Source organism: Orussus abietinus, unplaced genomic scaffold (assembly GCF_000612105.2).
Source record: "Orussus abietinus isolate OABI.00-Male unplaced genomic scaffold, Oabi_2.0 scaffold26, whole genome shotgun sequence".
Lineage (NCBI taxonomy): Eukaryota > Metazoa > Arthropoda > Insecta > Hymenoptera > Orussidae > Orussus > Orussus abietinus.
In genome coordinates, this window is record NW_019395989.1 from 95,469 (window position 1) to 108,362 (window position 12,894).

Sequence of the window (12,894 nt, forward strand, 5' to 3'; positions counted from 1 at the left end):
TTAGTTTATATATATATATATTTCATTGTTTGCTGTCTTGTACTTGTACAATAGTCTCTTTTGCCTTTTTCGTTTTTAAAGGTTTCATCTTATTTATCTTACTTTATTAGAATAATGTGGAAGAGGGTCGTCGGAAATTTCAATACTTTGCTTAAATGCAGCAAAATGGTTGCAACTAGTTTCATCGAAAGACTCGAAATTAAATGGTCTAATTTGTTGCTAGTAGTAAAAGTCAATTTGTTGTTAAATGTGGTCAGAGGATTCAATTTAGTCAGTGACTTCTTCCGGGAAGTATCGTCAAGTTTTGTAGTTTTTCTAATTGCAAGGTCGAAGCAAAATTTGTCAGTTTAGCCATTTAATTAAGAGCGATAATGGAAGTTCTATGAATATGAGTAATCTATGAATAATTCACAGGAAGTCTTATTTGTCTAGAAAGTTATAAACAGACGATTCAGAATGTAATAATAATTACAAATAACGAGCTTCCACGCTTACTGTTAAATTGTTTACATAACTATTACAAGGGAGTCATAGTTAACTTCGTAAAAAATATCTCCACTGTCGACGTGGTGACTTTATCAGAAAACGATTGTTCCGAAACTATTAAACAATTGTAACACTCAATTACCTTAAACGATATGTTCATACCGAAGGACATATCGCTCTGCATGTTTTATGATCGTAGACTGCACTCTATGCAATAATATTCTACACACTAACTTGCGTAGTTAACCTATTCATAGTGAAAGTACGAGCACTTCCTGCCACTCTATATAATGCCGTTATAATTTATATAAAAAGGATTCAATTAATTGAATTAGTGATATATAACAGAGTTTCAAGTCTCCGCACTTTCACTATCACCCTAAAGTGGCAGAAAGGTTCTCGGCAGAACCCAAGCAATGTTCCGTCAGCAAAAAGGTATTTTATGCTCATTTGTCATCGAAATTCTTGGATTTCTTCTTCTTTTTCTTCTTCTTCGGGGCCTCTTCCACATCCTCCGCCTCTATCGTCACATTTTCTGGCGTGCCATTTATAATGGAGTTTCCATTTTGTAAAACTTCGCTCTTCCTCTTCTTATCCTTCTTCTTTTTCTTTGGAGACTCCAATTCTACCTGCTCTACGATCTTAGCATTCTCATCGACAGCTTCTTTCATGACTTCTATATTTTTCTTGGGAATGTCTCCTGTCTCGTAGAACTTCAAACGATCTTCTACCTGTTGACGCAGCTTCTCACCAAAGATATTATTGGGAGTTTCTGTGAAGCAATCTATTCTCGAGGCAATCGAGCATTTGTTTGCCAAGTACCTGGAGATCCTTCCTTTGTTTTTGCTGCCAGCTCGGCCAATGAAAGTCGAGTGAAATAGCAAACCATACTTCGGTGTGTTGCCTTTCGTCTTTAGCGCCCTGAAAAGTGCTTTTTCTGCTCCTAATATTTGCACCGTTGAAGCAGGATATTTAGCTAAATTGGTAAGCGAGCCTGCATGGGCAATAAGTCTGGCTCCAACTTGGTCTCCGATTAGAGTGGCTAGATTTGGAGCAACGCCTGACATCTTTGCTCTTAAATACGTCGCCAATTCTTTCCGGTAGTCAGCTAGGCCTATTACTCTTTGTGCAAACATTTCGATGTTCATCAAATCCACAGGACTTATATCCATCCCCATGGAAGACTTAGATGCTGCCAATATCGCTTCTGCCTTTGCACTGTCCATGACGACCTCTTCCAAATCCTGCAGTTTTTCATCTGTCAATTCCTTTCGGTTTTTTATAAGCTGCGTTACTTTGGCGTACAAGTAATTCTCAGGAACGATCTTAGCCAGCTCAGGGAAGTGGTAACTATACCATTCGCTGTAATTCAGGAAATCGAAGAAATTTAGAAATCATAGGTTATGAAGAACTTAAAAAATCTATTATCAATGTGAAATTAGTTTTTTAACTAAAATGAAAATAAGTTACACCACTTTCATAATTAATAAATAAACAATACATACCGGATTCGCATGCTAAAAGTGTTAATGTCTTTATCCAACTGGTCTAGTAAAGCGATGCTCTGTATAATCATGTTATCGACACGATTGACATTGAACTTTACTTTTGCTCTCGAATAGCTGTGCCCAAGACCTAATTGAGCGACAGCGGAGCTTTTTGCTGTAAATCCTTTCACCAGGCTGTGGAAATGATATCTAATCCCTCTAACGAGCTCGGGAACGACTCCTGTGTGGTCACATTTTAGACTGAGTGCTTCAGTGATGCTAGCACCAAGTTTTGGATCCGATATGCCTAAAACTACTTTTTTGCCATTCTTTGGGACCGACGAGTCAAGGAATAGTTTCAAATCGTCCGGAAGGATGCCTTCAGAGATGCTATTAATACTTTCTAAAGCCGAAAGTGCAGTTTTAAATGGCGAAAAGCCTATCAGCTTGACGACTCCGTTAAACCGTGACAGATCCGTCACCGATGCTTCTACTTGCGGCAGGAGCATTCCCACTTCTTCAAATTGCTTGACACTAAACAATGCATAGCCTGCGGCATGCTCGTACAAGACGTACAGCTTCGACTGCAACATAAATGATGTCGTTAAGTTTTAACATCAATAACACATACTTACAATTACTTGAAAAATTAATAAGAACTTTTAATGGCTACCATATAAAAGAAGTTTCTGTTTAATGAAAAGGGGGGATGTTTAAATATTTAGGTATTCAATTCATCAGGTTACGTTAAATCTACACAAATATTTTGTACTCATCTTTCAGTAATGTTAAACAAAACTCGAGGTTTGCAGACAAAGAAACGTTTCGCGCTTTAATAATTAACCTTACCATTGCGTCTATGTATATTTTCTCACGTTACATTTATGAAATGATTGCCGCACCAGTGAAATTCATTCGCGTTGCCGAATTTCAGCCATGTGTTCCGGAAACATGAGCGCCGCCATTTTGAAGCGACGGGAAATGGCGTCGCTCACTGAGCCATGAATAAGTTGATTGTAGAAGGATATCTGGAGAGAATAAAATGAGGGATTAGTTAATTCGCTTTAAAATTATCTGTTAATATAGTGCGACGACAGAGATGAGTTGGGAGATTGTTCACGGCAGGGTCGCGCGATCGCGTCCTCGGCTACCCTTTGGTTTCGTACGTTAGCTTTCACCGTTTTTTGCCCCCCATTTGCGGATAAAATAAATAAGGTACGTGAAGGGTGAAGTCAAAGAGGACGCCACGAGTGTTCTTCCCTTACCATCAAAAGCGAGCGGTGGTATTACCATTGCAGTACGTGAGCCACCAACGGCGACTGGTAGATGGTACCGATGGTATATGGATTTCATTAATTTTTTTCCCGCGCGAAGAAATGCCCTTAAAACTAACTTAAACGCTTAATTTTACAGTAAATTAACCTGTGAAAATAACCACACTAGGAAATTCTAATTTCGCGAGACTCGATTCGCTGGGCGAAAGCATTTTTTCCCGCGGGAAGAAATGCCCTTAACCCTAACTTAAACGCTTAACTTTACAGTAAATTAACCTGTGAAAATAACCACGTCAGGAAATTCTAATTTAGCGAGACTCGATTCGCTGGGCGAAAGCATTTTTTCCCGCGGGAAGAAATGCCCTTAACCCTAACTTAAACGCTTAACTTTACAGTAAATTAACCTGCGAAAATAACCACGTCAGGAAATTCTAATTTAGCGGGACTCGATTCGCTGGACGAAAGCATTTTTTCCCGCGGGAAGAAATGCCCTTAACCCTAACTTAAACGCTTAACTTTACAGTAAATTAACCTGCGAAAATAACCACGTCAGGGAATTCTAATTTCGCGGGACTCGATTCGCGGGGCAAAAGCAGACGTTAACGCTGCAGGCGACCGCGCGACCCTACAAAGACCGGGACGGAGGGGGTTGTCTCCCGTAAGGATGGGAGACATCCCCCTCCGTCCCGTTCCCTTTCCAACCATCGTTGGAAACCACCGGTCCGCAAATAGCTGCGCGAGTGGTCCCACTTAGCTTGTTTTCTTTTTTCTATGGTAGGAATTTAACGTAGGTAAAACTGGAAGCCCTCATTGCGTGCGCGCGTATTGTAGACTGCGGACGAGTCGTTGTCGAGTAACTTTCCACGCAGCTAGCAATTTCGGGTTTGCATTTGCTAAGCGAAGTAGATTCTTTGCGGGTACGGCAATGCCGTACCCTTAGTGTATCCGGCAGCTTCCGTCGGCACCTAGTACGTCGTAGCTAAGCTACGACGTGCAAGGCTGCCTGGCTCAGGTCGTCGGTTCCGCGATGCGGTGCTTCGCTTTGGCGGCAGCCTGCTGGGGCTCTGCCTGCTGTAAGTCGGGCCAAGTCCGCCTAGTGAAGCTCGTATTCGCGAGCTGACAGCCTGGCCGGGTTAGTCGCCGGTGACGGTGGAAGCTCTGGATTGTTCGCGTTAGAGGTAGAATGCCACTCCGGCAGATTATATCCGAAATTCGATGCCAACTGGCAATTTACTCTGCCACTTCTCTTATATCTTAAGGCGAGCGTTGTGTGGACGAATGAGTTTGGTATGAGAGTGGTGTGCGGTATGGGTTATGGAATCCAGGTCTGTTGAGTTCCTGGGACGCTGGGAAGTCAACGGCACCTGGTGCCTATGCTTAGGCGGGTCCCTTTCGCAGCGGCCTCCTCGTGGCGGGACCTGGGGGATCGGTATCATCCTACGGGATGACACCGATCCGCTAACTAGCTGCGAAGTAGAATTTAATTAAGATGAGATTTCACCTTCCCATGTTTGCAAAATTAAATACGAAGACCTCGAGTTCCTTTACTCAAAGTCAGTGACAATCTAGCTACGAGAGCTGGCATTCGTCCTCGGGAAATTAGTTATAATATTTCAGTACGGTATGTTCCAGTACTCGGAAAATAAAATGTTGTTTCCAAATTGAGTTTCTATTTCTTTGTTTTTATTTCATCGGATTCAGTCGTACCTTTTATGTGGTTTGTTATTCAAGCCCAAGGCCCATTCCACGAATGCTCGGACACGTGGCTTGTTATTTTGGCAGAGATGTGTTGGGAAAGTACTCACGGGCAAGGTCGCGCGGTCACATCCTCGGCTACCCTTTGGTTTCGTACGTTAGCTTTCACCGTTTTTTCCCCCCCATTTGATGAAAATAAATAAGGTAAGAGAAGGATAAAGTCAAAGAGGGCGTCATGAGTGTTCTTCCCTTACCATGAAAAACGAGCGGTGTCGGTAAGCGTAGGTAAGCCACCACCGTCAACGGCCGCATGGTATTACCATCACAGTACGTGAGCCGCCAACGGCGACTGGTAGATGGCGCCGCTAGTCCGAGTGCACGAGCCCTACCAGAAATCCAATTCACCGCCCTTGGGGGCAAAAAACGGTGAAGGCTGACGTACGAAACCAGAGGGCAGCATAGGGTGCGATCGTGCGACTCTGCCAGTAAGCAATCTCCCAATTAGATTTTGCATATTTGGTTAGAGTGCTCACATCTCGCACTTTCATCTCATCGGAGTTCATTCAGCAGATTTTATATTTCTCGAGTGAAAATGTAAAGTCTCTAGATTTAAAGTATGGGGGAAAAGCTGTTTTCCTAAAATGTTCATATAATATCGGAAAGAGGCGCAACGGTCGATTTAGTAACCGACTCTTGTTTCAAGCATCAACAGTCGGTTTTATAGATACCTTCAGGGAAGTCGACGTACAAGTACGTAATAATTCCGGGAGATGTCGCCAGCATTGAGGCAAGGCGAAAGATCGATTGAAATCGAGAGACCCACGGAGCATACTTATCCAACTGAATCGTAATTATACGGCCATTCGTACAATTAGGTGAAGTAGTAGATCGAGCACTGACTAATGGAACAAGTAATACCTACATTATTTCCGAAGCTTGGCGAGCCAATCGCATCCATTTCAGCGTTTCCAGAACTCGGTCCAAGAGAACCGTTTCCACCTCTATAACATAATTCCATAAACCTTGTGAAATTAGTTTTCACGTCAGAATAATTAAGATTAACCGCACATAAAATAAAAATTCATAAAATTAACCCGTGACTTGAGGTCGACAAAAAACCGTGATAAAACTCGCCAAGACTGGGTGCACTTATTAATACGATGGAAACGTGCGATTGATTGTATCTGGTTTCGCTAAATCCCGGATTAAGTAAAACGATGGAGACGTAATTATTGATCCTTGGCGAGGATTAACCTCGTCTCCATTGCACTCCTAAATCCGGGATTTATCGGATCCGTATCTAGTAAATCGTACATCTCCATCGTATCAATAAATACCGAAATTCGAATCCAGAGCATTTCGATCGAGCCTGAAATTCATATTTCCTGGTTTTGTCCCCGCTAAATCCCGGATTTCAAGCACGATGGAGACGTAGTCTATGACACGATATTCCGGTAAGGACAGGATGAGGCAAAACGGCGGCGCCGTCAAGTTCTTGCGGGAGGGGGGCTTAATTGACTCGGGGTAATTATTTTATTAAGTGAGAAGACGCCGGATGGAATGCTAAGAGAAGGAGGTCGGCGCGGGGGAGGAGGCGCTCGCGAGTGCGGTCCGAGGAGTCGGCGCGGCGTTTAAATACCCGGGAGTGCCGAGCGCTTCCCCCACTCCCCGGCCCGCCGTGGGACGCTAGTGTGCGTTGCGCACACGGCTGCGCAGCGGGCGGCACGCGATTCACACCGACGAGCGGGGTGCAGGGGAGGGGCGCGCAGTCGCGCGTCGCCGCGCGCACACGGCGGGTGTCTCTGTGTCGCTCTCGAGGAGGAACATCTATTACCCCGGTACATAGGGCGGGAGGAGGAATCGCCGGGCGGGTGCGGGCAAGAGTAGTCGAGCGGCAAATTGTCCGCCATCTTACCCACCTTATACCTTACCTCACACCACCCGGCCCCCGCCGCGCCGCCGGCAAAGCTTTAGATTACCTACCCCTTATAAGCGCTCGTGTTGCCCATTTATTACGCGGCGTGACTACCACACCGCCGCGAGCGCGGCGGGGGACCGCGACGCGATTTCCATCCTCTGTCTTCTCCCCACCTCCGAGCCCGATCCGCGGCGCTATCGAACGTCGGCCCGCGGATGTAACGCCACGACTTTTCAACATGGCGCCCGACGCCGGGCCCTCCTTGCGGGTCCAAGACCTTGCCCTATGTCCTGGACCGACGGTGAATCCAGGATGCTATGAGATGGTATAAACAAACCAGAAATTCATAATCGCGATCGACCGATCGTGCCATCGGAATTTTTATGATCTGATGGTTCTTATGAGATCCTCGGGGTCGATTTAGGGGGGACATGTTTCACGGATTTTTTATTTAAACGCTGGAACACATCGAAATCCCGCGAGGTTGGTTTCGTCACATAGATATATACATACATATAGACGGAAACTGCGTTTTAGTAATGTTGACACATAATGTCAATGGTTGGTTGTGTTGGAAAGTGACACTAGAATCGGAGCCTAGGTTCTCAGATTTTCGCTGATCTAGCGACGCGAGCGCTACTTGCGGGGAATCAGGGAACTACGAGCATACGTGAAGGAAACATTTCCTACCTACGTAAATTACCTGAAATGTTTTTAATTTCCAGGAATTACTTTTAGGACAACCCGATACTACTTCATGGTGGCGAGGCAAGGAATCATTTGAGCGGATTTAACGCGTCGATTGTAGAAAAATGCGTCCATTTTGCATGGAATCAAGTGATACGCCGCGTTTCGGCCCTGACGTAGGAGAGATTGGAATGGAAATTCGGGAAATTTGGACGTGACGTCGAGTGGCCCGGGAATTACTTCCGCCGAGTGACTCCGTCGCCCTGTTGGAAATCGCATTGACTGGGTCTTCGGCGGTCGCGGGCTTTTGTACAGAAAAAAAGAACAAAAAGAAAAGCCTACAATCAATTCCCAGCGAGCGCCGATCGCAAGAAATCGACATAATCCCAGCGTTAGTTAAATTGGAAAAAGTAAGATTTTCCTACGATCGATTTCTAGGTTATGAAATTCTGCCCTTCGGAAGCCAGGAATTATAAGTCCAACATCCTGACGAATACCCACGCCCTTAAAAGTGCTTTATAAAAAGATAGTCCCATTCCACGGTGTACCATCAATGTCATCCTAACCTCCAATTGCCAAGACATCCTCGTCGCTAAATTCGAGAAGTCACCTCGGGTGCAATATTTGCCGTACCCCCGTAGTGTACGAAATTTCCCGCTCGATCCGCGACCAGTGGACCCGATCGCAGTCCTCCCACCTAACCTAACCTAACTTAACCTAATCTCCCGCCCCGCCCTCGGGGTTCCACCTATCGGAGTTCCAACTCGCGGGTGCAAAAGTTGGCAGGGGTTGACGGGTGGTCGCCTCTGCCCTGTTCTCGCTTTCCTCCCGCGCCCTGGTTTGAGGTTAGGGCAGGTGGGAGTCGGCTGGGGTGGCGGGGCGGCGAGGAGTCGGGAGGATACGGCGAAGGAGGGTGCAAATAATAACAATAATCATATTTCCCGGCAACATGGCCGCTGAAAGAGGGTGGCCGCGGGGTGGGAGGTTATGATAATATTACAAACCGCCGCCGCGAGGCGCGCGGGTGGGCCCTCCCACTCGCCCACTCGCGCGCCGACCGCGGTAGGGTGAGGGTCGTGCGAGGTTAGGTGCCCAGGTAGGTACTGGTAAGTACATCCGTATATCCGTTTATACGTGTCATACGTGTATGTACAGGTAAGTGCATGGGTATATGTGTTCATACTGGTAAGTATGCTGTATATTTTTGTATATATGTATAGGATACGTATGTAGGAGGAATCGAGTGGCGCCTCCTCGCCCTCCCGCGAATCACCGGCGCAGTAATTGCCGCGTCGCCCGGACATTTCAGGTTATGTTACGCGCCCGCCGAGTGTCGGCGGTGGCTGGAATTGAACGAGAATAATCGCCGGCCGGATTCGCTGGACAAAAGGTGCGCCATGGAGGGGAAGAGCGGAAGAGGGGAGGGAACAGGAGCTTAATTCCATCCAGATGCGCCGCGACGAGGAAGACGCGACACCAGGAGCCGATGGGCAACCTCGCGACGAATCGGACGGGAGATTGTTGTTTCAGGATTTGGCTTGTTTGCTTAGGAGATGCCTTCTTTACGAGCTGGCCCTCGAGTCGCGATCAGCATGGGGTGAGGATGGATACTGGAAAACGACCTGGGGATGGCGCGATTTGGAATCCGGGGGAGTTCATGGTATATATGTATCATGGTAAATATGCTCATGGTATATGTGTAAACAGAACGAATATTCTCGTCACAACCGATCCCGACCTGAGAATTCTTTTTTTTACGTAGAGTCTACAAACGTATCACCATCTTCTGCGGATCCATCGTCGAATCCTGCTCATCGTCGCGGCTTGGCGGCGCTCTTCGGCATGTAGGGAGGTTCCTGGCGGGTTCCGGGCCGATTCTCGAAAGGAGTCTAGTCGACTCTAGCTCGATCGCTCGAATATTCTCGTCACAACCGATCCCGGTTTGCGAATTTTTTTACTTACGTAGAGTCTCCATCGGTATCACCGTCTTCTGCGGATCCATCGTCGAATCCTGCTCATCGTCGCGGCTTGGCGGTGCTCTTCGGCATGTAGGGAGGTTCCTGGCGGCTTCCGGGCCGATTCTCGAAAGGAGTCCTCGAAAGGAGTCCTCGGAAAGAGAGCCCGAAGTGGCACCGCGGGGACGAGAGACCGAGGATCGAGCGACCCGGGAAAAGGGCGGAGGCGGCGTCGGGGGGAAGGAAGCACTTAAAGAATTATCCGAACTCGCAGGGGGGATGGGTTCACCCGGGGGCACGTGCACTCGTTCCCAGGCCAACACCTAATACCTACTAATACCGTGCCGTGTATCTATCTACCCTTTTACCGCCGGGCGAGACCTACGACCTAGGTCCTGGGTCCTCGGAAGGAGTGCACGGGGGGTCACCCGACCCACCCCGACCCACCCTCGGTCCTCATCCCCATGGTCTCACCACCTACGGAGGAATCGACGGGATCCTGCGGTGCCGGAACTGCCGGAACTGCCGGACCGGAAGGGACGGTTCGACCCTCTCGATTTTCCACGCGACGCTCGGCTGGCAAGTTTACCTTAACGAAGCCCGAGTTTCCGCCGATTGTTCGATGGATCCGCGGATGTTGGTTTGATGGCTGATGAAGACACTGCTACCCTGGAGACGGCGGGGTCGTGTTTTCGACCGGGTTTGCCGGAATTATTGGATGACCTGGTCTTCGAGGGGTTATTCACTCAGGATATCCTCGATTTTAATCCTGGGAATCACCTGAAAATCTGCTGGATAACGCTAGCAGAAACCCGAGGGGTTATTCGCACAGGAAATCAGGGATTTTAATCCTGAAAATTACAGGGACATCAGCTGGGAATCCTTCTCGCAATGTTTAGGCCGAGCGTCACTCCTTACAGAATCTCATTGTTTGTCATATGAAATCAAATCGGTTTCACCGATTCTCACCTGGCTTGATGTCGGGTCTTGGAAATGCAACTTTTGGCTTATGGCGAGGCTTAGAAAGGATTTTTACTCTTGTTATCCTTGTATGAATTTTTTTTTTCTTATTCCGTAATCAGGCTACCAGAAAGGTGTAGCTGAAAAGTGGAGGCGCGACCTACGTTCTAATTGAGTACTTCGTTAAGGCATAGGGTTACTATGTGGTGGCTATTGCGATGCATCTGGAGGGAACCTCGTTTGTTGATGGTCCCTTGGTTGTTCGTTTTGCGGTTAAGCCACTGTTGTACAGCGCTAAATTATGACAATTAATGTAGAACCGTGTTCCGGTGCGAGGTGGTCTTCGGGGAGCCTCCAAGAGAAAGAAGTCGTGAGTTAGGGACCAAGTGACTTTACTGGATTCAGGCTCGGGTATTTTTAGGTCCACCAGGGCCAACTCGTTCCCGACTTCCACGAGGAGCCTGTCAAAGGAGTTACGCGACGACGTTCCTCGGGTAATTGGACGGACGAGACAGAGTGGATGAAGAGGAGCGAGATGACACTTCAGGGATGTTGCTTCGGTCGAAGACGACCCGAGTTAATTGCTCTGGTTGTTGTTCTTCGGTGAGTTTTGTAACCGAGGAGGACGCCTGAGAGGACCACTTGTACTTTTGCTGCGATAACTTTTTCAGGAAAGGGTTGAAATGAGAAACGTCAAGACCAACAGAAGAGAACGCTCATCGTGGTACCCTGTTGGGTTTTGGTACCAACCATTGTACCGCGTTTAATGTCTAGTTATTAAGTAAACAAAGATATAAAAACCACACGAAGAGGACGGAGTCATGGCATCGTATGCCAGACTTGATGACCCCACACCTGGGGGACATTCCAAAGAAGTGCGTTTTTCTCTTGAAAAATGAAATAGAAGAGTTAGACTGCAGGTCTCTGCACTTCCTAGGCGAGAATCCGCATTCCCTCCTAATTGTCAGCTGTTTTTGACGTCTCGGTAGCTGGTAAGAGAGCCGAGCCGAGAATCGGGCGAGAAGCTCGGCGCATGTGCTGCCAACGACGTGCTTCCAGCCACGAAATTGATCCTGACACTCGTGCTTGACTCCGGATTACTCCGGACGTGCGATCGGATTGGCTGGATCCACGCGATGGCGACACAGACGCTCCCCGGGAAATTAGCCACAACGCCAATGGGCTGAGAAAGGATCTCTTTACCACATGTTTTTTTTTTTTTCCAGGTAGCCGAATACCCTAGGAAATTAATTTAGCGATCGGATTGGCTGGATCCACGCGATGGCGACACAGACGCTCCCCGGGAAATTAGCCACAACGCCAATGGGCTGAGAAAGGATCTCTTTACCACATGTTTTTTTTTTTTTCCAGGTAGCCGAATACCCTAGGGAATATATTCGCTAGGAAATTAATTCACGCCGGCACCGGACGCGCGATCGGATTGGCTGGATCCACGCGATGGCGACACAGACGCTCCCCGGGAAATTAGCCACAACGCCAATGGGCTGAGAAAGGATCTCTTTACCACATGTTTTTTTTTTTTTCCAGGTAGCCGAATACCCTAGGAAATTAATTTACGCCGGCACCGGACGCGCGATCGGATTGGCTGGATCCACGCGATGGCGACACCGACGCTCCCCGGGAGATTAACCGCATCGTCAGTAGGCTGAGGACGGATTTTTTTCCCCAGGTAATTTATTCCCTAGGAAATCAGTTTGGCCGGTGGAGGTGGGAGTCGGATAAAAAAAGCGAAAGACGGATGAAGACTCGTCTGCCAGGATTGCTTAATTTCCTCGGGACGTTGGCGTCCATTAGATTTTGTTGCCCTAGACGGTTATTAGGATTCTAATAATAAGCTCCTAAGTTTCTGGGGCTCGAACGTTCATTAGCGACGCTAATGAAGCGAGTCATTGAAGAAAAGTCGAATGTCAAGCCAGATGGTGTTCTCGCGAGATGCGAGATGCTGGATCCGCCCTCTGCGATGCGCGTCATTTGCGACAGCACGTCTTCAGGGCTTGCTGGGACACTTCTTCAGGAAAGACAGCAGACTGCTGGGCTCCAGACCTTTCGAGGAATCCCTCGTTCCCACGTGTAGAGAGGAGGGGGGAGGAAGGAGCCCAAAACTGGGGTGAAGATTCAGAACAACCATGATGGACTCGCAGGAAAAAAAAAAATTATCCATTAAACTTCATATTTTCTACACATTAGTTTACTAAAAAGTTTAGTCAGCGTCCCTGAATTTTTTAGTGCCATCCCACGTAGAAGAGGAAATTTTTCCATGCACCACAAAAAGGGATATTGCCTTTACCAATAAGTTTGCTAAAACATTTAAATTGTGACTTTTAGGAGGACTGAGATTTTTTATGCTATCTCGTGTAGGAGAGAACATTTTTTCCGTGCGGAAATTAGTGTTGCTGTCCTAACCTATAAGC

At 47.3% G+C, this 12,894-nt stretch overlaps 1 protein-coding gene across 1 annotated transcript; it reads right to left on the reverse strand.

Moving 5' to 3' along the window:
* LOC105703666 (nucleolar protein 56) lies at positions 1–3,061 on the reverse strand. Its single transcript, XM_012432204.2, has 3 exons — positions 2,823–3,061; positions 1,992–2,557; positions 1–1,848 (listed from the first exon to the last, which is right to left on the reverse strand). The coding sequence occupies exons 1-3, from the start codon at positions 2,823–2,825 to the stop codon at positions 933–935; spliced, it is 1,485 nt and encodes a 494-aa protein (XP_012287627.1). The 5' UTR covers positions 2,826–3,061; the 3' UTR covers positions 1–932.
* Positions 3,062–12,894: the final 9,833 nt, after the last annotated feature.

Excerpts from the sequence above, each read along its gene's own strand:
- LOC105703666 (XM_012432204.2), bottom strand. Across the intron at positions 1,849-1,991 it reads ACTTTTAGCATGCGAATCCG|CGAATGGTATAGTTACCACT; the intron begins GTATGTATTGTT and ends CCTGAATTACAG.